The 24,610-nt window shown below is 40.4% G+C and overlaps 1 protein-coding gene across 1 annotated transcript in view; it reads right to left on the bottom strand.

The window, feature by feature from the left end:
• Window positions 1-24,610, bottom strand: part of atg7 (ATG7 autophagy related 7 homolog (S. cerevisiae)) — a 54,421-nt gene that overhangs the window by 14,311 nt on the left and 15,500 nt on the right. Inside the window, exons 14-18 of the mRNA XM_070902546.1 lie at window positions 24,241-24,486; window positions 22,895-23,010; window positions 20,924-20,999; window positions 16,679-16,759; window positions 11,645-11,767 (exon numbers count right to left, since the gene is read on the bottom strand). Coding sequence (XP_070758647.1) covers window positions 11,645-11,767; window positions 16,679-16,759; window positions 20,924-20,999; window positions 22,895-23,010; window positions 24,241-24,486 — 642 coding nt within the window. The remainder of the gene's footprint in view (window positions 1-11,644; window positions 11,768-16,678; window positions 16,760-20,923; window positions 21,000-22,894; window positions 23,011-24,240; window positions 24,487-24,610) is intronic.

A 24,610-nucleotide genomic window follows, 5' to 3' on the forward strand; every position in this document is an offset into this window, starting at 1 on the left:
AACAGGCTACACACAGGTGTTCCTGAATAGTAAATAACAATACTGGTTTTGTTACATTTTCCTATGGTTTCAATAATGAGTGTCACGATACATTTACACGTTCAGTATAGGATGACATGCAGGTTTCAGTGTTTTAACTTAACCGAAGTGCGTCAAAGTAAAAAAAAATTATTATTTCTGTTTTTGTGTGTGTGTGTGTGTGTGTGTGTGTGTGTGTGTGTGTGTGTGTGTGAGTGAGTGAGAGAGAGAGAGAGTAATTATCTGAACCAGAGGCTTGATTCTATCACTGTCTTCCATGTGCTGGACAGAACAGCATCAGGAGGAAAAGATAAGAACTGGTAATGTGGCCAGATGCACATTGTACGTGTGTGTGTGTGTGTGTGTGTGTGTGTGTGTGTGTGTGTGTGTGTGTATTTCTTTTTCAGGCCAGAGCTGCAGGGCCGATTACCTGTGACGCGCACACACACACACACACACACACACACACACACACACACACACACACACACACACACACACACACACACACACACACACACACACACACACACACACACACACACACACACACACACAGGCTCTTATCTCTGTCTTTGATGCAGCTGGAGTGTTTTTCTGTATCAAAGATTAGCTGAACCAGGAACAGAGGAATAAACAGTCGTGCACCCAGATGGGATTCATGAAAATACTTCTACTAAGTTCAAGTTTGCATGCAGACACAGTAGCTGGACATGCTCATACAAATGTAATGTCAACCATATATTATTATATTTTATATTCATATAAGTTTGTGTACACAATAACTTGTTTATAAGCGTTCACGCAAAAGAGAGCAGGACAACATCATTTAACTATTATTAAAAGGAAACACATTTTAAGATGGATTCAAGATAAATTGTCTTAGAGAGGCAAAACTAGTGGAATACCATCATGTTACTTCATATTCAGACTTCATATTTATGCAGCTGAGTGGGATTCTGGGCCATCACTTCTTTGTGAGTCGCTCTGTGCTCAGCTGACAGTCTTAAATACATTAAGTGAATGTTAGTTTGCAGTCTGTATGAAACAATAGAGCATTAACAGGACACAATGTGTGCTTCACGCACTGACAAGGACAAGACACGCTAAGAACAAGAAAATGGTAGACAAACATTTTTTTTAAGAATTCAAAAACTAACATCCCTGGGCTTTGATATTTTTTAAATCACACTATCAGAAAAAGTTTACTTGGAAACATCAGTGAGTCGTTCTTTTTTAAAGGAGGTAAACACAACCCTGTTTGAAGGCTTCATTAAAACAAATAATAAATTATAACATGTTAATAAAATGTTGATTCTAAAAATAATTTGATCCTTTTATGTTTTATATCAAGATGTCCATGTTAATGCTTTTTTCACACTGAGCTGCAGACTTTTGAAGTTAAGCCTCTGTAGGAAAACGATCCCCACGATGAGTGAGCTTTCGGAAGTGAAAGTCCGTTCTAAAAGTGCAAAGCTGACACAGATACAGAAATAGTCGTTAAAAGCTACTGAAGAGGACGAAGAGTAGGAGCTAAACAGGGACGACTAGACTACTACTCAGTCTGTGTCGCAACCCAGTCATCTGTCTGTCTTAGCTGTCTGTCCGTGCATGCAGCCAGCTGCCAGGCCAGAAGAAGGCATCTCTCTGGACTGAGTGGCGCCGGGGAGGAGAGGCCATGTATAGGAGCAGGGCCGCTGTAGGTTTTCCCATGTAGTGAGGGAAAAGTTGGCTTCATGGGTCCTATTTATCACTTCTGAAAATAACTCCCCGATGATTGATTATTGGTAATTCTGAATGGGCCCCTTTGGCCTCAAGATGTCAGACAGCTGTCCTGGAGTGCCACCCCCCCCCCAGTACACCTCTTCACCGGCTCCAGCCCTGTGTACAAGTGTATTAATAATATACAGCCCACCAAAGGAGTATCCCTGTGAAGTGGAGTAATGTGCTCGCCAAAGAGGTTCAGATCTTATCACCTGCTATTCTTTACACTGCCCTCTACATCTGTTTAATCGCTGTTATCTCCACACCATATGGAGAAGTCTAAAGAAATAGTGCAGAACTAATAGTAGTCCTTCAGGTAGCCTAGTAAGTCACAAATCTAGGCAGAAGTGGAGTTAAAAATAGTAAGATTTTTGCAACACAACAGGATAAATCACTGACTAAAAAATTAAATATTGGTTCTTTTTTATGTATCTTGAGTATTTATATTTGACTGGTATTTTGCTGAAGATAGCACCCTGTAATAAGGGAAACACTGAGCGGCTATGCTAGCTCTGAGACTCATATTACCTCAGCTACAGAAGCAGAAAGGGGGGGGGGGGGATTAAAGCAATGATAACATAACATGGCTCACCTGACCTGGGTGAGAATGTGCCCTGACACAGACTGTGTGTTATTTAACATTTAGGAGCAATATAGACTCTGTAGGATTCTAACAACACGGTGAACAAATGGCATAAAACAGGCCTATTCTGAACTTTAATCATAAGACAGCTGGGTATAAATCATCTAGTGTCTCTTTGTTGTGATTTCAAGCTCTAGGCTAATTACAAGTTTTAACTACAAATAGTAAATTATGTAAGTAAGTGATACTTTGCCTATGTGGAATATATATAGTATACAGTAGGATAAACCCACAGACCTTCCCAACAAGTTTTTCTGTGTTTTTATCGTGTTTGCCAAGTTTGTCCAACTACTTTTATTTATAATGTCTTCATTTCTGTTTGTATGTGTTTGTCAGCACTCACCAGGACAAAAGGCTTTGTGTACATGCAGTTTTGAGTGTACACTCTGGAAGGACATGACGCTGGACTGCAGCTATCAACACAGATAGCTAATGAAGAAATGTGCTCTAGAAAGTTGAAAAAGAGGAATGGAAAGACAAAGAGGAGGGGGAAAAAATCATATTGTCTACTACTACTACTACTACTACTACCGCCATTATGCGCTGTGTAGTGAATAAATGCAAACCTTGGGAGTCCCAAACTTTTCGAAGAATATTTTTCTAGAACAAGAGAAATGCAGAATCATTTGTAACCATCATGAGAGGTTGGTTAAGAGTCAGGACAGTTGTCAGGCAAGGAATTATTCACAAATATAGCGACACAGGAATCTACCAAAAATACACACATCCGCAACAGAGAAAAAACTTCAAACACTCAGGAGAGTGTTAGGAAGGTTGGCAAGCGAGGTTATAAGTCAAGCCATCGACTGACACAAAGCTTCTGAATTTAGCCTGTAAAGAACTTGGGAGATTTAGACTAACTATGTATAGAGTTGAATGTGTATGTGCATGTGTGTGGGTGAGAGACAGAAACTATGTACAGAAAGGAAGGATAGGAAGTGTGATGTGTCTGTACATAGCTGACAAGCATCCCTGCAAGAAGAGCACACATTTATAATTAGCAGTGCATTAGATGTCAAGCAGACATAGCTAGCATACATACAGGACATAAATACACACGTGCTTAGTGCCGGTGATACATGATGAGACTGGCATACGTGTGTGTTTGTGCACTTTACTTTTGTCAGTAATATATATATAAATAAATAAAAATATAACAAACAAAACAAAACATTTTCTGAACAATTTCCTTGTAGTTTTCATGGAAAGATCCGTGTGTACTAATTATGAAAACTGAGACAGTGTTCAAATGGTACCAAATAATTGATTCCTTTGAATTGCTAGTTTAACTTAGAGAGTCATTCAGTCAGCAGGTCAGCTGAATTCACAAAAATGTGAAATATGTCTCGAGGCAAGCTTACAACTCAACATATATGAAGAACAAAGTTTCCAGTAGTTAATGAATGAATGAATGAAGAATGAATAATGAATTTCTCCTTCTCTGCAACTGCTTACATAGTCCTTTCCAGGAAACTGACACATGAAAGCTGCCAGCTGATCAGTGCCAAATTGAACACAAAACTCCTTCTCTTCTCTAACACACACACACCAATCAATTAAAGGTCCCAAGAAATGGTGCTGAGATTGTAACTCCTGTTGCTTGATATTTTTCAGCTTGAAACAAGTTGTAGGGTCAGGACATCGTTATTTGACATAAACCCCATTTACAGAGCAAATGGCGCAAAGGAGGCATGTTTACATCTCATGCATGTGTAATGCATGTGGTGATGGTGGCAATGTTGCAAAATGATACCTCCGATTTGAGCTGCAGCTTGCGATGATTTTCATTATGGATTCATTGTTTAATCATCTATAAAATGTCATTATAAAATAGTGAAAAAGGCCATGGTGACAAGCAATAATATAATGATGTAACACAGAGAAAAGCATGAAAGCCTAATGTTTGTGAGGCCGTAACCAGTGGACATAATAAATTGCCTAAATAATTCATAAATCATCAAAGTTAAAGTCGTTAATTGATTTTCTAAATGATGAATTAACTTTTTTCCCCCCACATGTGACTGCTGCTAGTTGAAGTGAGAAAGGTAAAGTTGTAGGTTTTGATGGGTGGCTGCATCCCATTCTGTAATCACATTTCATTGAAAAAAGAAAAGTGTGAGACTTTGATATACAGACATAAACTGGGCGTTTTGAAACCATGATTTCATGGGACCTAAAATAAATGGAAGAAAATGGAAATATGCAACCATTCAGGGACAGTGGTCGACAATTGTGCTCGATTTGAAGTTTATAATTAACTACACTTTTTTTAAATGTCTCTCTCACTCTCTTTCCCTGTTTTCTTTCTCTCTCGCTCTCCTTCTCTCAGGAGGGTGCGCAGTGTGCTAATGAAAAAGCAGACTTAATATGTTTTCCCTGAGTCCATCTGGTAATAATTGTAGCATGTAGCAACCGTAGCTGTGTTTGGATAAAGCTCTGACATACATGGGGCCCTCTGACGCTCAACGGTGTGTGTGTGTATGTGTGCGTGTGTGTGCGTGTGAGTGTGTGTGTGTGGTTATGTGGGGGTGAGAAAGAGAGAGAAAGAAAAAGAGCATGTGACTGGTGAGAAGAGAGAGTCTGTGTTACTGTGTGCTGCTCTGTGTGTGCACACATGCTCGCGCTTGTGTGTTTTCCAAGCTGCTGGGTGATGAGCCAACATAACTAAATCAACTTTATCGTCAGCACACTGTTTTACGTAGAGAAGCACAGACCAGAGCAGAGCCGAGCGTGGGTGGTTGGGTAGCCTCCGCTCCTTCGGGGCATTAGTATGACTCAGGGTGATGATTTGTGGCATCTGATGGCGCACAGACTTTTAATCAAACAGCCAAACACACAGATATGAAGCAACACAGGTGTATATATTTTACTGAACACTCCTCTTCTTGGCCTGACACCAGTACACAGAGGCACTGTGTCAAGAGCTACGGTTTTTTATCTTAAAGATGTATGGTTCAAACTTGGGGCATTTTGTAAAACCAAAAAATGTAACTAGCAATTGGCAGAGAGATTGTCCTGAAACTTAATTGTCACGTGTTCGATACTTCCAACTGTAAATGTGTGTTGAACTGCTCTTGAGCAAGACATTGATAAGTTGCCCTGGATATCTGTAGTATCAGATAAAAAACAAATCTCTCCATAATTGGGGGCCCCAGACCCCAAGGAGTCTTGGCCTTGGAAACTTCCAGGAGGGTTGCATATTATTAAGTAGGGATTGAGGTAATTTTACAATGATTTCATTTCAAAATACGACAGTGAACGGATGATGTTGTCCAAACATAGGTTACACCCTCAAGAGTGTTATTGCATGACTAAATCCACAATATAAACCCTCTCTGTGTTACCCAGGTCTGTACTAAATCCTATGGGACAAAATCACAACAAGTGCAGATCTGTTCCTCTATATGTTTCTACTACATAAGGTTCTTATACTACCCTATATTAAATAATAAAATGTTTTAAACACAGCTGAGTTTGACACCCATTTCACAGTTGTGTGTTAATCTCTTTGTAGGAGTAGCTGTCACTTTATTCAAATGAGACTAATAAAAAATCGTGTCACAAGATCACAGAGTGACAAGTGACACATTTTTCTCTAAGTTTGACGCAAACATCTTTATCTCGTGACTTACTGGCAGCGCCGGTTGGAGTAGGTGGAAGGGAGTAACTCTGCAGAAAGACCCTTTGTACTGACAGGGTCACACATCCTCTGTATGGAGCATTCCCATTTGGACAGATTAATGTGTGCGGGAACACACACACACACACACACACACGCAAGCAAATAGCATCCTGAAAATGACGGGAATATTTCAAATGAAGAATGAGCAATGATCAGGGGCTTTTTTTTTATGTCACATGTAGTACGGTGGCACTGAGAAAATACTGTAATCACACATCATTTCTCAATTTCACTTATCTGATGTATTAAAGTGTTTAATCCAAGTTACTTAACAGCATGATAATGTATTTCACAAACAACAGTGGTAGAAGATTATAATGTAACATTTCCATAACAACAATTACGGCATGACTCCATACTAGTCTACAGCATTTGTATTGAAGAAAAAGCACCACATTATTATTATGTGTAGGTTTTTTATAATGGTACAGCCCTTTTATATTGTGCTGATGTAATCCTCTGATTTTGTGTGGAGAAAATCTATCTCCTTTGTCCTCTGACATAATAAGGATTACCCTGACCACTGTATATGCCTTTATGGCTGAATATATACAGTATTTTATCCAACTTAATCTGCCAAAGACAGTGTGTGGGCGCCACAGGAGAGGGACAGCATCCTGTACAGACACTCATTTCCTTGCAGGCTCTCTGAGTGTTTGTGTGTGTTGATTTGTCCGACCCAGCCCTCTGCAGTGAGGTCACACTCAGGAAGGCTGATTGGCCAACACAATACCCTGTTCTGGCATGCTAACCCATATCTGCACCATGACACAGTTACCTGGTTTAACATTTGTTTGATTGCTTAGCAAAATGGCTGTGAATTGAAACTGAGGCTGAGTTCAGTTCAGGTAACCCCTATAATACCCATTTTAGACCAACATGGTGACAAGGGTTGAACAGGCGTTAGTGGTCGAAATGAATGGGCCATCGCGTGTCATCTAACTCGGTTCTAACCTACTGGGTTAGCTCAACGCAGATCGGACACTACTTAGCTTTGGTGAACAGGCATTTCCATTATAGATTATGGTCAATTTGTTAGATGTTAAATATGTTTAACTACATTTAACCAACCACATGACTTGTCAAAAGTCGAGCGAAGAAAAAACGTGGCTACAGAAACCAGGTATCAGCCGAGACATGTGGCAGTCTAAAGGCCTCAGTATACTTCAAAGAAACTAGGTCGTACAACATTTGTATGCCTATAAAAGTGTTTATATCCATTCAAAATGGCCACACGTGGAGCCTGCTGTCATAGCCTACTCCTGGCTGCATCACACTGCGTCTCCCTGATCTCTCTATAAGAATTGTGTGCCTTTGGCCTTTGGAGTCGCAACATGATGAATTGTACATCTCTGATCTCTACTCAAAGGCAGTTCAAACCCCGCCCACTTTCACACCTTTGCCCACCAGCCAACTGCTGCGTGAAGTGGGCATCATTGTCGGATTGTCCAACAAGTCCTTACAAATCAAACAACAAAACATGTCTTTTTTTAACTTTTGTAAACTTTAGAATGACACATATAAGCGTTTTCTGATCTTGATGCTAATATCAGCAAGACAGCATCATTTGTCTGTGTCTTCCAAAATCATTATAAATCAATGACGACTCATAATTACTACTGTCGTTAAAGGGCTTCGTCACTTGAACGTAAACATATGTCGTTTTGAGGAATTAGCTGAAACAACTACATTCGTCACTTTTCTTGCGAGGTTTCGGATTATCTGTTTTTGGAAAATTACATAGTAACATTTTGCCAAAGGTAAGGAGGCTTCAGACACTGCTAAGATGATCTGACAAGTACTTTGTGTGAAGTATACTGAGGCCTTACGTTTTAGGGAGTGACAGTTAGAGGAACTGCAGTATACAAGGGAAACTGGCCATACCAAATTATGTGAGTAAAAGGGGAAAAATCCAGTACGAGTACAGATCATGTCATAAATATTTAAAAGTTTTGTCAAGTTGGATTTTCCTCACCACAAACACGAATGGTCTCATGAGGCTAAAGACACAGCATGTTGCATACTAAAACAAATGTTCAACAAACTTTCAAATACATGTAACTAATTTGCCAGATGCCAGATTTATAGTACATTTTCTACCCTGCCATGCTCCTACCAGAGTATGAAATCCCAATAGGGCCGATCTCACAAAGAGGCCATTCACACTGATTTGTGCACGCTCACACACACACACACAAAGACACACACTCACACAGCTTTCAGTCAGTCTAAACTTTTACCGAACTTGAACTCCCCCAAAACCCTGCGGTGACCGCATAAAAAGTAGTTCTCAGGTTACAAACTCGCCCAAAATAGGCCATAAGTACATAGTACTGCTATCTGGTGACGTAGATTATAGTTCAGAACGGTTACATAGACTTGAACGCGCAAAAGCACACACAGATACACACAGCCTGTAATGAATTCAGTACTATGCTTTAGGGAAAGAAGAGAGCATTGTAAAAATAAAATCATCTAAGAGCACTGTAATCCCTGCCCCAACATTTTGTAAAATGTGACCGATTCGACTGTGTTCCTAATCAGTCATTAGGCTGACACACAGTTTACAGACCTACAACACGTCTGACTTCTAAACAAAGGATTCAGGAAAAGGGCAAATATTGTTAGTGATGATGAAGGGCTCTCTTTACACAAGGTTAGGTAAACTCAAACCTTCTGAAGGTAAAGAGTCAAATAAAATAATTCAATAAGCCACTGGAAGCGATAATCATCATCCAATGATATCTCATAGCTGTATACAACTCCAACATGTACACATAAAAAAGGTATCCCAGAAGGACCCTTTAAACCCCTAATTTTTACATTGAGAATTATCATTATTTCAGGCCAGTACTTCTTAAAATATGGGTCAAGACCCAAACTGAGCCACAGGCCTGTTTCTAGTGGGTTCCCACATGAAATAAGTAATAATATGCTTTCACAAGCGGGAGAAGAAGTTCTGTCCCTTCCTGGAATTGGGGGAAAAAAAACTTGAAGGGACGTCCTCCAAGTGCAGTAGTTTTCAGAATAGCTAATCTGTGTACAGGAAACAGGCGCTAAGACTTCTGGCGCTAGTGGGCTGAGCAATCAAAACAATCTCTCCATCTTCTGATTGAGGAGAAGGGGACCTACGCCAGAGTGTTCAACACACTTCATCAGGCAGAGGGGGGTGAAAAGAGAGGGAAGGAACAATCACAAGAGATAGACAGAATGATTGGGAATGAGGTTAAGATTGATAGCAAGAGAGGAAATGAGGGATGGAAAGACAGTAAGAGTGAGAGAAAGGGAAGGAGGCTCAAGAGAGGGAGATAGAGAATAGGAGAGAAGATAGGGAAAGACAGAAAAAGCTGAAATTATTTTCTTCCTCACTAGCTTCTGCTTTCCTTCCCTTTCACAACTTTCTTTCCCTTTCATCTCCTCTCCTACTTAGTTTTCCATTCTTTCTTCTGCTTGTCTTTTCTCCCTCTGCTGTTTCTCATATCTGCACTCCTCTTTTCCTCCTTTCCCTCTTGCTTGCTAGCTTCTCCCCTCCTCCATATATGTGTGAGTAGGAGTTGGGGAGAAAGTACGTGGGATTTTCCCACCGCTCGGCAGGACCAGACCCAACCCCACACCCACTCATTTTCTGTCTCTCCCTCCATTCCCTCCGTCTCATGTCAGAGGGGAGTCTTGAGGAAAACCACCCATATTCCACCACCAAGTATTCTGGATGTTTGTTGGAACTTTATGCCGCTCGTTGTTCCACAGACATCAACTGTGTGTGGCTATGGCAACAGAATAATTAGAAGAAGGTTAGAGGACGAAAATACATCTGCCTTTTAAACAGTGTATCTGCTATTAAACATTTGAGAAATCCTACTAATTCAATTCTTACAAAAGGCCTTAAACATAGCTGTTTTGAAACTGTATGAAGACGTTGTATGGGTTTCCCAGGGTCATAAAACTTACTCAGCTCCTGAGGGACTATGGTAAGCTCTATCTAGCCATCCATTGTCTGCCCCTTATTCAGGTCCAGGTCATGGTTCCAGCAGGCTAAGCAGGAACGCCCAGAAGTCCCTCTCTCTAACCATGACGTCTGACTTCTCCTGAGGCATTCCCAGGCAAAGTGGGATATCAAATCCCTCTAACTTACACTGGGAGCCATCATTATTAGATGCCTGAACAAACTCAATAGGTTCCTTTCAATGTAAAGGTAAAAGTGATTCTAAGCTCCTTCCGGATGTCTAAGCTCTTCACTCTGTCCCTAAGGGTGGGCTCCATTACTACCCTGAGGTCATGACCATAGGCACATGAAATGACAAGTAAATCGAAAGCTTCACATTCAGGCTCAGACCAAATCGCCTGTGGTACTTTGTCTTATCCTCACTTGTGAACATATCCAAGATATTTAAAATCCTTCACCTGGGGTGGCAACTTGCTCCCAGCCCTTCAAGTTTCTACCCCAAGTGAAGGATTTCCACCATACTCTCCACCATTTTCTTAAAACAATTGTCTGATTACCAAAGTGGACACTTTCTATTCCTCAGCTGTGCCTGAAGATTTTGTCAATGAAATCACTAACAGAACTGGTGACAAGTTACCACTTTGGTTAAGTCCAATGCCCTTTGACGACATGCTTGACTCACTGCCTAGAACACAAACACAGCTCTCACTCTAGTTACGCAAATACCAGATGCTGTTTAGTTATGGCCCCGGCACCCCATATTCTCACAGTAACTCCCTGCAAGACACTCCAGAGAACATCATCATAAGATCTTCCACAGCACAACCACACAACACATGTACACTGGATGTGCAAACTCCACCCCTTCAGTATCTTTGCAGTGAAGAGTTGGTAAATTGTTCCTTGCCTCTGAAGGGCTTTTTTTTGTTCATTAGTGACCTTTATTAGTTAAGGCTTCTCCTGAGTCCTCTGCCTCCTTCACAAAGTCCATGTTGGTCGGTCAGGTTTAGAGGTTGCTCAAAGTGTTACTTCTATCACCACAGTAGCTTAGATCGTCCAATAGTCAAGATTGGCCTCTTTGAGTCGTTCTCGATGACCTTCCTAAATTTAGCACCTGAGATTTTGCTTCTGTGAGCACAAAACTGGAGTCCTTCAGGGCTCCCGATACCCGTCTGCTGATTCAAGACAACAAACCAAACACAAATGCCTGCTTCTTTAACTCGACAGCCTCCTTCACCACCAGCATGTTCTTGGTTTGCTGCTATGGCAGGCACTTTCTGTCCAGCCAATTTGCAACGCACCAAAGCCCTTCTCCTGAGTTTGCAGGTGGTGGGCACACCTAGCGGTGACCCTGTATCACTTCTTCTTCCCAAACAAACACCAAACAATTCACCACCACATATATAAAGTTGCAAGACACATTAACATGAATATGATTTTCTCTCGCATAACTGTGTTGAAAGAAAACTTCAACGCGCACTCAACTAAATAGTGTTTTGTGTGAATTTAGTGTGACATTGTACATGTTAGTGGAGCAGGTTTTGTGCATGTGTCTGTACCTGTTTGTACAGGTGTGTATGAGTGTGTGATTTACCTCTGCAGCCTGTGTCTCCTGGTGTAACAGCGTCAGCCCTGTCAGGTCTTCCAGGAATGAGTGGGAAGAATTAAAAACCTTGGACAGAAAGTTGAAACCTTCCCTCTCATAGTGGTCCAGGACCTGAACAAATAAAAACAACATGAACAAAAAACAATTCCAGGTGATTCAAAGGGAAGTGTAATGTCTAACAATACACACATTCTGACTGAAATGTTTACACTACAGGCAATTATATGACTTAAGATTTACAATATGATACTCAATATGCACCTTGAACCTTTTTTGAACACTTCTACTACCAGAATAACCATCACTTTTTTAATGATTTGGAACCTACAGAGTAATTACAAACCAAGGGTAAAAAAGGTTCCCTAACACAAATGCACCTCTTCACCTTTTTTTAGTGCACTTTCAAGTAAAATATTTAAGTTAAGTATTAAGTATTTTTTGTCCTTTTCGAATCTGATGTGTACACTTGAAGTGGAGGACTGAGTCATGCTAATGCATCTCGACTTGAATAGAGGTGTCCACTTAAATCTTAAACATTACGAGAAGGGCAACTTCCTGGATAGTGGACAGTGGATAATAATAATTTTTTAATGGTATAAAATAAAAATGCACTCTTGTCGCTCTGTTCCGTAGGAACAACCTGTGTAACACCACAGCTCAGCACTTCTGCAATCACGCTGAAATGTTTACCTTGATCTCTTACCAGTACTGACTTCAAACACACACACACACACACACACACACACACACACACACACACACACCACAGATCCTCTGCCCTCTTGACTACTTTCCTAGGCTTGGCCAAGGCTTTCATGGACGCCCACAGACCCTCCTATGCAGGTGTAGGGTTACCTCTGCCTCAGACATCAACACACTGTGTGAATCAATACCTGTGCATGTGTGTGTTCGCAGACTGACCTGGCGTCTAGTCTTGGAGCCAGACACACTGCACACAATACACACTGACGTGTCCCTCGTTCATCTTTTCAACCTCTCTTTTCTTTCCTTCCTTCTCTTTTATTTCTTTGATTCTCTACTTCCATCCATGGGATCCGTTACATGAGACGCCAACGGCCAAAACCCACTTGTTGAAATATAGCTGCTCATGACACAAGACAGCAACGTGATAACTGTGATGATCAGGTGATAACATTAATAAAGTCACTCCAAGCAATACACACAGACACACAGATACACACACTTACATCAGTCACATATATCCACATTATCAGTTTGTAAAGTTTCAGGTTGTAAAAAATAAGCTTAAAAATAATATAAGAAAAATGAAAATATTAGCCATTTCAAATCAGATGGGGTTGTGATTTATGACCAAAACGTTGTATGCATCTACTACCTGACCAATTCAAACTGCGCTGTGACAGTTGTGTCACTGTGCCTGAAGCATTGTGGGAAATATTCAATAAAAACATGAAGATATGCAGACACACAGAACGGAGGAGACTTGAAACTTTTACAAGATTGTGCGCAGATGGGTTTCAGTAGTGACTGCATGCTGTTGACGGATAGCACCAATTAAGCCAAGCTACAAACGCAAAGAGCCAACAACATCTGGATTAGATTAAATAGTGTGCTACACATACAGTATCTATACACACACACACAAGTACATGTGTACAACTGTCCACAAGCTTCCTTCCTCCTGCAGCCACACAAATCTCTACCCTCTGACCCTTTGACAGTGGTGATCTTTCCGAAGCTGTTTGTGGATCCACAAATATTGTTTGTGGATATTAACTGAAAGTTAAGTTTAAGTTGAGAACGTAAAGAACATAGTTGACTGTTTTTCAAAGTATATATAGTAGACGCTTTGCACTGACAGTCACATAGAATTAAACTGTATCCCCTATTTATCACTTGATAAGGGACCAAGATCATCTTGTAACTATTTGAGCAGTAATGGAAGTAGTATTATTGATTTTAGCATTAGTAAGAATGAATGGGAAGATTTCAGAATACAACATCGGTGAATGTATTTTTGACACAACTTTCATGCTTAGAGGCTGTTGGTTAGTGGTATTGCCATGATATACACTTACTGTAGCTATACACTAGTACTATGAGTAAACAGTTCCTGGTGACTCAGAGACTTTGACTTCCCCTGTTAACATCTATAGTCAACACACAGACTCCATACTGACTGACTCACTAAGTAACCACTTAGGCTTATGGTATTTCTGAGAATCCGCTCACTTCACAGGAAGTAAAGCTCATAAAGTATGTGTAGTTAACGCTCTGTGGTTGCTCTACAATACATACGTGTCCCCATTTACGTAAAAATGGCACATAGAAAATAAATTATTAAATATTATTTATCCGAGTTATGACATTTGCGGAAATTGCTCCTAGTGTGAAAATGATTGCTGGTATAAACGTAAAGAGCATTACGGTTTACTTTTAAACTTGTCTTATGGCTGTCAGTAGAATACGGAACACAATAATCTATGTTTTGGAAATATTGAGTGATTTCTGAAAGAAAAATATTTACAAAATAAATACAAAACATTCCTAACTCATAACAACCTGGCAGCGGCTTCGCTTTAAAGAATACACAATTGTGAAATATATTAAGCCTGCAACTAGGGATTATTTACATTATCAATTAATTTACATAAAGGTCCGAAAATATTTCCCACACCCCAAAGTGAGTTCATTAAAATGCTCGTTTTGTGCGACAGTCATTCGAAATACATAAACATAGGGATGATGAAGACAATGTGCAAAGATCATACAAACAAGGCTTCCTATATAATTTTTTTTATAATTTTTCTTGATTATTTCCTATTCCTACTATTATATGATTGAATGTGGCTAACCTAATTCCGTATTATGTATGAACTTACTGCTCATCTAGAGGTATATTCATGGGGTAGCCTAAACAGTGAAATTATGATAGTGATAGATTTACCATTAGCCTAATATTATTATTATGCCTTTGGAAGACATTTTGGATAAATTGATTTTAATTTAATTTATCTTAATCAATGTTTGTATATAAATTGATGTAGTTGCTGTCCATTATAGATGGTGGGATGTGCCTTCTAATTGGCTAAATGCATACAGACTGTGGGACCGGGATGAAACAGCTCCAGTTATCAAAGGTTCAGAGGGATGGAATACCATAAGAGAGAAACACTGTGAGCTGTGTAAGTGACGAGTTCAGTGTCTTTTCAAGACTTTTCACTACCAATGTGAGAAATGTTTTTGCTATTAATAGTGGTAGCATATTTGGTAGTGTTAGTACAAGTAGTTGTAGTAAGAGGTGTCTGGCACGGTTTAAGACAAAGCCACGTCAGCTGTGATTTACTCTCTGGCGTGTAGTTTTATTGGCTTGCAGCCCCAGAAAGAGTTAGGAAACACACACACACACACACACACACACACACACACACACACACACACACACACACACACACACACACACACACACACACACACACACACACACACACACACACAGTGAAAAGCCCCAACTCTACAGGAACTGCTCCAGCCCAGACAGGGGCTGAATTGTTTTGTTTCCATAGTGACCTGGCAGCACACAGCTGACTGCGGCAGGAATACACACAGACAGACATGCACTCATTCACACACACACAGAAGACAAAGACACACTCACACACATTACAGTGAACGGACTGATGGATGGACAGAGGGACACACAAAGGGAGGAGAGATATGGGGGAGGGAGAACAGGAAGGGAGAGAAGGTAAGACAGAGGAGAGGAAAAGGAGAAGAAGTGAAATAGGAGTAGGCTGGTAGGAAAGAAAAAAAAAGAGGGAAAGGCAGATAAGCAAACACAAAACACAGAGGGAAAATGTGTGTGGGTGGGATTAACGGAATCAAAACATATTCACCAATTTCACTACAAAACCTTTATCCCTGCCTCAGCAAAGGATCGTCTTTCCTAACTCATGTTGTTCATTGTTCCTGACTACACAGGCTTTAACCCAATCCCTATCAAACCTTATGAACCCTCCGTGCAGACCGAATAATCTCATCAGTCACACGGGCCGAAACATGACACCTTAAGATGGGGTGGAACTTCATACTCTTTTTTTTTTTTTCTTTCAGAAGCAGCGTAGGTGGAGAAAACGTTAAACTTTTAGAGTGCAAGCTAGCCCCCCCCCTTCTGCCTCTTGCTTTCTCCCTCTGTGTCTCTCTCGTTCCGTCTTCACATGAAAGTGATAGATCTGGGGCTTTATGACCTCTTTATAGACACAAAGACTGCATTGAGATCAGGGGAGAAAGAGAGTGAACCAGCCCTCCACTCATCACAACACCCTTTCTTCAGCCATACACTTCCTCTCTTTACCCCCCCACCCCCCCCCCGCTTTTTCTCCCTTATTTTACTTTCTCCTTCTCTAAGTTGTGCCCCCCTCCCCTTCCCTCCCAGTCTTACACTAATGTAACCAATCACATCGCTGGACGCTGCTAACCGCAGGGCCACCTGGGGCAATGATTGGCCAGTTGGCTGAGGACCAATGACAACGTGGTAAAAAGACACGAAGGCAATGTCTCCCACCCCACTTGGCTGATGTGGGATATGTGGACCCTTCAGCGACCCATCTTTACATGTGCATGCACGCACACACATTGGTGGGAGCTAATTCCACTCATACGACAGTCACTGACATCAGTGAGCAACTGCTGCCTGATTGTTACCATATGGTTTTACCAGCTTTCTGTGTGTGTGTGTGTGTGTGTCTACAGTATTCCTCAAGGAACAACATTTCAACACAGCTCCACTGACTTAACAGTGTAGAAGTTGGAGAAATGGGAATCCCCCTATTTCTGCTAAGGCTGCTATTTGTGTTTCAAAACAATATAGTTACATGGTAACAGGGTCGACTCTGATAAGTAAATCTGAACCTGCTTATCTGCATCCATGTTTCAATCTTTCTAGCAAAGTGGAGTTTACTGTCAAAACACTGTTTTGTTAGTAAACTGGATTTGAAAACGCATAATTTGAACTATTCAGTGACAGAATGTGCTACTTACAATGGGTGAGCAGGCAGTGCATTTGTCAAAGGCCAGGCTGGCAGGCAGGACGTTGTCGAACCTCGAGAGAAAGCCTCGGATCTGAGGAAGAGAAATCAACACGTCAAAAACTGACACAAAACACAGCAACACTCAAAAGGGGCCACACTCCTTTAAAAAACACATTTATATAATTTATTTAACACGGCAACTTTAAACACAATGTGAACACAACAAAAAAGTCTCTGACAATAAAGAAACACATGTTGATGAAAAGACAAGACAACTCAGGAGGGAAATAAGCATTATGTGAGTTTACTGAATGTTACTGTTACTGAAGTGCCTTCTGAACAGAAAGTGTTCAATTGTGAGAAGAAAGTACCCTTGATAGCTTTATTATTCCTTCTAAGCAAAAGTAAAGTTAACAGTAGCAAAGTAGTAAACATTTGATCTGGGGCATGAAAGTTTGGAAGCAGTTTGACTTTTCTTTTTTCTACATTTTAAAAATCATGCAGAGAGCGCCCCCTGGTGCCAGTAGAGAGTATAACCCTTCAACCATTTTCCTCACATCTCTCACTGCTGAAAGCCTTCAATCCTATTTATGGCTACAGTAATTATGAGTCATTACCTTGATTACTGTCTAATGAACCCCCTCCACATATACATACACACACACACACACCAACAACTCTTTAGCGACACATGTTGAAACGCCATTCATCACCAATCTACTCCTTTCATCGCTTCCCTCCTCCTCTCTTAAACCCACATCCTCCTGTTTTTTTAATGAAAGCCTATCCCATTATGTTTTCTGGTGACGCATGTAGACCAGAGCATGAAATGACAGCCTCACTATAATTATCTGGTAGTGAAAATGACAAATATATCGAACATTTGTGATCAATTACTGCGTAATGCACAGCAAGTGCACAGGGGTAGAAATTAAAAGCTTCCAGTTTTTGGCTGGGATATTTGGGTGTAAACTACATGACATGTAAGCTTATTTTAACCTTTATTTAACCGGGCAAGTCATTGAGAACAAACTCTTATTTACAATGGCAGCCTGGCACAAGGCAATCTTCATGGGGCCAAATCTGCAGTTGGCTAGCTGTGTGGTAACATAAGGCTATTAAAATGATAAGACTGATAATCAAGTATAATGTGGTACAGTGCTTCATCTTGCAAAACATTTCATTTAAATCCAGCTGCACAACAGCCTTAGCTGGAGGCTCATTTCATTCATTTCTTCTCGTCTTTTACATCTTCCCATCTGTGTGCTGAACATTTCAATATAAATGACATTAAAGGGCATACAAAGAGAGGAACACAAAGGGACGGAGGGATCGAAAGATTAACTGCAGTAACGGATGTAACATGAATGTGAGAAAAAAAAAAAAAAAAAACTGGTGCAAACATGTCCAGTGGATGAATTAACAGATGAAGGGGTGAGTGGATGAGTGAGTCAGACCACTGGGTGAGTGTGGGCAAGTGAGATGTACTTGAACAGACTAGCAACGCAACATAAAACTGCACAGCATTTATAGAGAGCATATATAATAGTAATAGTAAAGGAGTTCAGCACACTGCAGCCTTTGTTCACATACTGGTTTACAGCACTGGAATAAAGACTTATTATTGTCACTGTCAAATTTATTGTCTGAGGATCTGACAATGAGCATTAATACCTTTGAAACAAGTATACTGTACATATGCCTGTGTGGCAGCACCCGGACGTTGCTCAGTTTCCTCCTGAATCATATTCTTCACACATGTTTACAATCTGTCTGTCTGTCTGTACTAGAAGAGGGATCCCTCCCTTTATTTACTTTTTTTCCTTATCCAAATTGAGGGTCTAAGGATATATGTTGTCATCTGCTGTACTGACTGTAAAACCCGTTGAGGAAAATTTGTGATTTATGATATTGGGCTGTATAAATAAAATTGACTTGACTTGAATTGAGTGACTTGAATGCAGATTGTTTGATTGGTCTTGGGCTCAAACAGACAAATTTACCCCAAAACAAGCACAGAGCATTTCTATGTATTTTAGAGGTGGTCATAAACTGCTGCTTTTTAGTGAATTTTAGTGATGAAGGCTTGAAAGTGTCAAGACTACACAAAAACTTTCAGGGTCAAACGTTGAAGATGGTGACAAATATACATTTACAAAAGAAGAAGGGTTACAGCACTCCAAAATGTTGAGTCCGATATAAACACTTACTTGTTCAGTCACTTGTAAATAAATAAGATATCATGTAGTTTCTGTAAACCACCACATGTTGTCACTGTGGCACCACAGAAAAGATAGCCTGCAGCTTCAAACTATTCATCTGCAGTTTGTTGTATTAGCGCTAGACTGGAAGAACAAACCTTCCAGGCTTAATAAATACAAAAACTGGACACCCACACACACACACACAAGTATTTGCACCCTCATGCATATTATTCACCCAGAATTTCTCCCTCTATGGTCATCATTATCTCATTCCCTCACCTCCACTCTCTCTCTGTCTGTACACAAACAAGCACACACACACACACATAAGACAACCCATTTGCATGCCATTTTTCTCTGCGTTATTTGGTTGAAATACCATGACAAGCAGAGGTGTCAAGCAAATGGCAAAAATTCAGATTCTCAGGGTGATGAATACTGATGATGATGCAAATGGAGGTGGTGAGATACTTGAGTATGTGACAACAGCCAGTAAGCAAAAGGGCACAGTTTGGGTAGCTGCACATCATATAGACTTCCTCTAGTCGGAGACCCCCCAGTCCGGAGTATATAATTAGCATTTTAATTATGTTTATTGTGCTTTGAAAAGGTTTTGTATACAGCCACGCATGTTTGGAAAAGTATTCATTTAAATATTTCCCAACTAAATACCAAGTACCAGTGTTTTCAACAGGGCTGCCCTTCAGGTGTTGGTCAACTAAGAAGATTTTAGTTTTTGTTTTGTTTATTGTCTGTGTTGTTTTGGTAGAAAACGAGAGTCACATCTCACACCAACATTCACACTTGTTTTGACAATCAAATCGACTAACAGATTACTGAAAGAAATCTACTTAATGGACCTTTAAATGTGTCGCAGAGTTTTGGGGAAAGGGTCTACAAAAACAAAGTCGCCACGCCACAGAACTGTCCGTGGCCTACATCATTCTTAAAAACTCACAAACATTTTGGATAAGGACAGCCTCCTTCAGGTGGATCTGGTAGAATGCTTCATAGGCTTATATATATATATATATATCACTGAAGGTTTCGCAATCTCAGGATGTTCGTACACTTTGTTCCAGTGATTAAAAACGCAACAATAAGAAGCGTTTTTCTCAACATCCCTCTGGAACACTCTGAGCATCAGAGATGCTAACCTTGTGGTTCATTGAGAAAATCTGGTCTATTTGGCCACTGTTTTCATGTTTTTGTTTGTTAAGGGCTTAAATACTGCTTTGCAAATAAAGTCCACGTATACACTCAGTGGCCACTTTATTAGGCACACCGGTAATAATCAATCAAATTTCACTGCATGTTTTTTTATTAAGGTTGTAGTTTCCAGTGGTGTTGAACTTGCATTATAAATGAGGTGTGAGGTGTTTCTAATGTTCTGCCAAACCCATTCACAAACATGAGAGGGGGAAGAATATTAGAAACAGATTTAAATATAATGCAGCCCAGTGCAAAACCACCACTAACTACGACCTCAATAATGAGCAAATGATTGAATCAACACCTCTGTGACACTGACAACAAAAACTGAACATTATAATCTTCATAAATGTAGAATTTGTGGCAGATCTGTTGCATTGGATTGCATTAAATTGTACAGGTGTAATAAAGTGGCCAGAGACTGACATGCTTGAAGACGCTGCCATACATTACATTCACTCCCTGGTGGCTATAACCTTATCGATAAATACCAAACCCTGAGCCTCATTCCTAAACTCCCTTATTTCAAAAAGGTAGACGCAAGCCCAGTATTTTGGTTTACTCAAATTTTTACTCCTAAATCTGAACTACAGACACACATTATAGAATAGATTGTTCCACCCTGAGAAAACTGCTTTTTATTTCTATAGCAACCTCAACAGAGAAGTATACAAGAACAGAAAAGGCCACCTTAGATTTTTAAATACATAGATGTGGAGTGACGGCTAACACATATATTGGAGAAGGCAGCCAAGTGGAGGTGTATGGGCGAATAGCACAGAGTGTCCTCAGTGTAAAACATGTGGATGCACGTGAGTGAGCTTGAGTGTGTGTCTGACCTGATGTGGCACTAGACCCAGAGAGGTGGGAGGTTCATTCATTCTGTCATCACTGCTGCTGGCCACTGCATAGCCTCTGCAGATGGAGAGAGAGAAAGAGAAAATGATATACTTGACACCTCCTCACCCCCCATTTGCCTTTTTGTACATGAATGTAACTACAACTGCCAACATTTTTCCTCAAAAAACATCCCTCGATATTACACGTTATGTAAGGTATGAGCCTAACATTCATTTTATTATACACAGTTGTAGCAAATCTACACTATATATGAAAATGTAATGTCACAAAACTGTGAATTTGGTAACCTATATTGAGAACTAAGAGGTTGCATTTGCTTGAACATTAAAAAGTTTAAAATCTTCTATGAGATCTGAGAGCTCCTGCTTATCAGTAAATCTATGTTTAAAAGATTTGACTCTCCGTGGATAACAAAAATATCAAGTCTCACACTGAGCTCAGAGTGCTTCTGAAAAGTAAGAAATGTCTGTCAAAGTGCTGCAACATTAATCCCTACGTGAGCACTTTCTAAAGCTCATGGTTGTTCATATGAACGCTGATGTTCATGAGGGCCTTATAAAGATATGGAGGACAGGGGGTCGATAAAGAAGGGAATAAAAGCAGCTATGAAGTGAAAAACAAGAACACAACAAGGGCAGATGAAAGACAGGGAGATCTTGTTGTAAAGGAAGGAGTTACACAAGCGTAGAGGTACAGAGAGTACATGAAAACTCTCCTTCTCTTCTTTGTTTTCTAAGCTTTTTATCCAGGATAGGCAGAGCAGTTCTGTAACGGCTTATGACATCTCAAAACACTCTTAGAGAAAATGGCTGTCTTATCGGGCCCAGCAAGCGGCCACTTTAGTATGACTTTCACCAAAACAGAACACACAATTTTCCACAAAGACAAACCCGTGCACATGAACACACACTTAAAAGGCATGAAAACATCCCCATCACTGTTTGAAAAAACATGGAAAATATCGAGCTAGTACAGATTGCCGAGTGAGAGCTGACTGAATCGCAGTGTTAGAGCTTTTGAAGCATAGAAGCGAGAGAGGGATTATACGACAACACTTCTAAAGTGAACACAAGTTTTTGGGCTCAAGAAAATTCAGGGAGCTGTGCTACAACCAAATTAAGGACACTCAACCAAATTAAGGATCCTACCTGCGGTGCAGTAAGACCACAGCTGCAGTGCTGCGCCATTAAAAAGAAAAAGTAAGCCAGTAAAGCTTACTGAAAGATTAGGAGCCACAACCTCAGAGGCACAATCTCCTTTGGTGACAGCATAAAGCTGTGATGAGAGGACGTCAGACACCTACTGGTGATCAGGGCTGCTCACTAAGGTGTGCCTGACCATGCAGAACTCTAAAAGTGTTTGCAAGGTAAAAGAACTTTTATTGGATCCTGATTTCAACCTGGAGTCAGTTGGAAAAGAAAGTCAAGAAGAAGGTGACATGAAACTTTTTAGGAGGACCTGTTCAAAACCTCCCAAATATCCTACATATTTATTCACTAGTGTGTGGGCCCTTTTCAGCACCATTCTGAGAGGTGTTTATCCCAGGCTTGCAACAGGAAGATGCACAAGTGACGTGCACAGTTGGAGATTGTGCAATGGAACTGTCAGCAGAGATATTAAACAGGAGAACCCTCAATCAAAGCGCCCATTTGCATTTTTCATGCAAAAAGGACATGATGAATTATGTTTCTGTGTATTCTTACACTTTTACTTTCGTTTAGTTTATCTTTGTTTAGCATTTGAGCTGTAGGACATATGATCGTGTAACAGTTTAAGATTTCCCTCTCTTACCTTTCCTTTTTCATTAGATGCTGAATCAAAGCAAGCACATACAGTACTTACTACAACTCTGTGCTCAAGACCCCATACTATGAATGTACGGCCAGATCAGTACTACTATTATTCCTAGTAATTAGCTTACATAACTTTTTTAAGTCCTCTGTGCTTACCCTTCACTGTGCTGCAGAATGGACACCATCATCTCAACAGCCAGGGCTCCAGCAATCATGGCCAGGCCTGGTCTGCTGACCGTGCACTGCTGATCCAGAGTCCGATCCCTGGTTGACTGTTTCCAAAAAAACAAAAAACAAAAAAGTTTTGACAATCAGGTTAACACCAATCAAATGTGTTTCTTTCCATTACATTTTTAACAGGTTAAGATGATCCTCGCATGCAAAGCGACTTAGGTTGAGTTAGCGAGTTATGTTGCCCCACTTTGAATCAATCCACAGATAATGCACAGAGGCAAACAGCACAAAAGACACAAGTTTCTGTTCATTCATTCAGAAAACTCAATTCCATGTCTAACATTTAGAACTGAACTGAGAGCGTGCTGTGATACTAATTCAAATGTTAATCTTACTATAATCTGTGACAGCGGGCCAAAGCCATATGACATTTATAGGAGAAGTCATTGATGAATGGCACAGTTTCCAGCAATTGCCGGTGGCCTTCAATAGCCGATGAGCTGCTTTAAATTACTTGCATAAAAAAGGTCACAAGGGAGATAAAGACCAAAGAGAGAAACAAAGAGTGTCAGGGATAAAATAAAAAAAAAGGAATAAAATGGGCACAAGCAGAATGTGGGTGGCGAGAAAAATGTGATTCTCACAAGTGGAAAGTTTGTCAAGAGTCAGGCATCTCTTTTCACAATTAAACATGGGATTTTAAAATGATACAATATTTGAAGCAAAGCATTTGAAACCAGAGAAATTCAAACTTAATTCCTAAGAAAGAATAATCACATAAACTAAACAATTTAAACTTGCATCAGCATGATAGATTATTTGATCAGTTGGGGCCTGCGGAGCAACCTTTAAAGTCTTTTTTTACCCTTTTAGATCACATCCCCGGTCATATTGTGCATCTACTTACATGCCAAAAAATTACAAAAAAATCTATTTCTTTGTATTCTTCAAAATCCAACCATGCTTTCTTCCTGCAAAACAAAATATGATGTGTGCTTACATAAGCTTGAACCAACCAATAATATGCTCACTTTTCAACATTCGAATCAAATTCCTCCCGACGTCACGTCCCGCCTGCTTATTCTGTTTCATTCTGAAATACGTGACGGAACTGAAGAGGTGGGTTTTAATTCTCTGTGGGGTCAGGATTACAAGCCTTTCATGTTGTTAATATAAAAAGTTGATTAGTACAGCTTTTAAAATGACTGTTGGTTGAAGAAATCATCCTACCTCCTACCTATCCAATTCTGCACGTGTGTTTGTACTCAGTGCATTACGTGAGTTAATGAGTTGAGTGTATGCTTGTTATCTGTGTGTGTTTTCCTCACATCTCCTGGTGCCACCACATCATTGCAGAAGTAGCAGCCCAGCTTGTGACCTGGGATGTTGGAGAACAGAGAGGATCCTGGGACAGAAGGCGCAGAGCCGGCCGGAGTGGAGGACGAAGAGGAGGCAGAAGAACAGGAAGTGGAGGAGTCTGCTCCTACAGAAACACTCTGACTGACGAGGGGTTTCTTCAGGCCGTGGCGCATCACGACAAATGTGTCAAAGCCTAGAGCGGCATTCACCACAAGCTGGAGAGTGAAAGACAACAATTATGGTAATGACAGTTTCTTTACAAAGCAGTGGGAAAAGCTTTGGCTTGATTATCCATTTCTCCTAAACACACAAAGCACATTTCAACCAAATCAAATTAAC

Source organism: Enoplosus armatus, chromosome 3, assembly GCF_043641665.1.
Source record: "Enoplosus armatus isolate fEnoArm2 chromosome 3, fEnoArm2.hap1, whole genome shotgun sequence".
In the NCBI taxonomy this organism is placed as follows: domain Eukaryota; kingdom Metazoa; phylum Chordata; class Actinopteri; order Centrarchiformes; family Enoplosidae; genus Enoplosus; species Enoplosus armatus.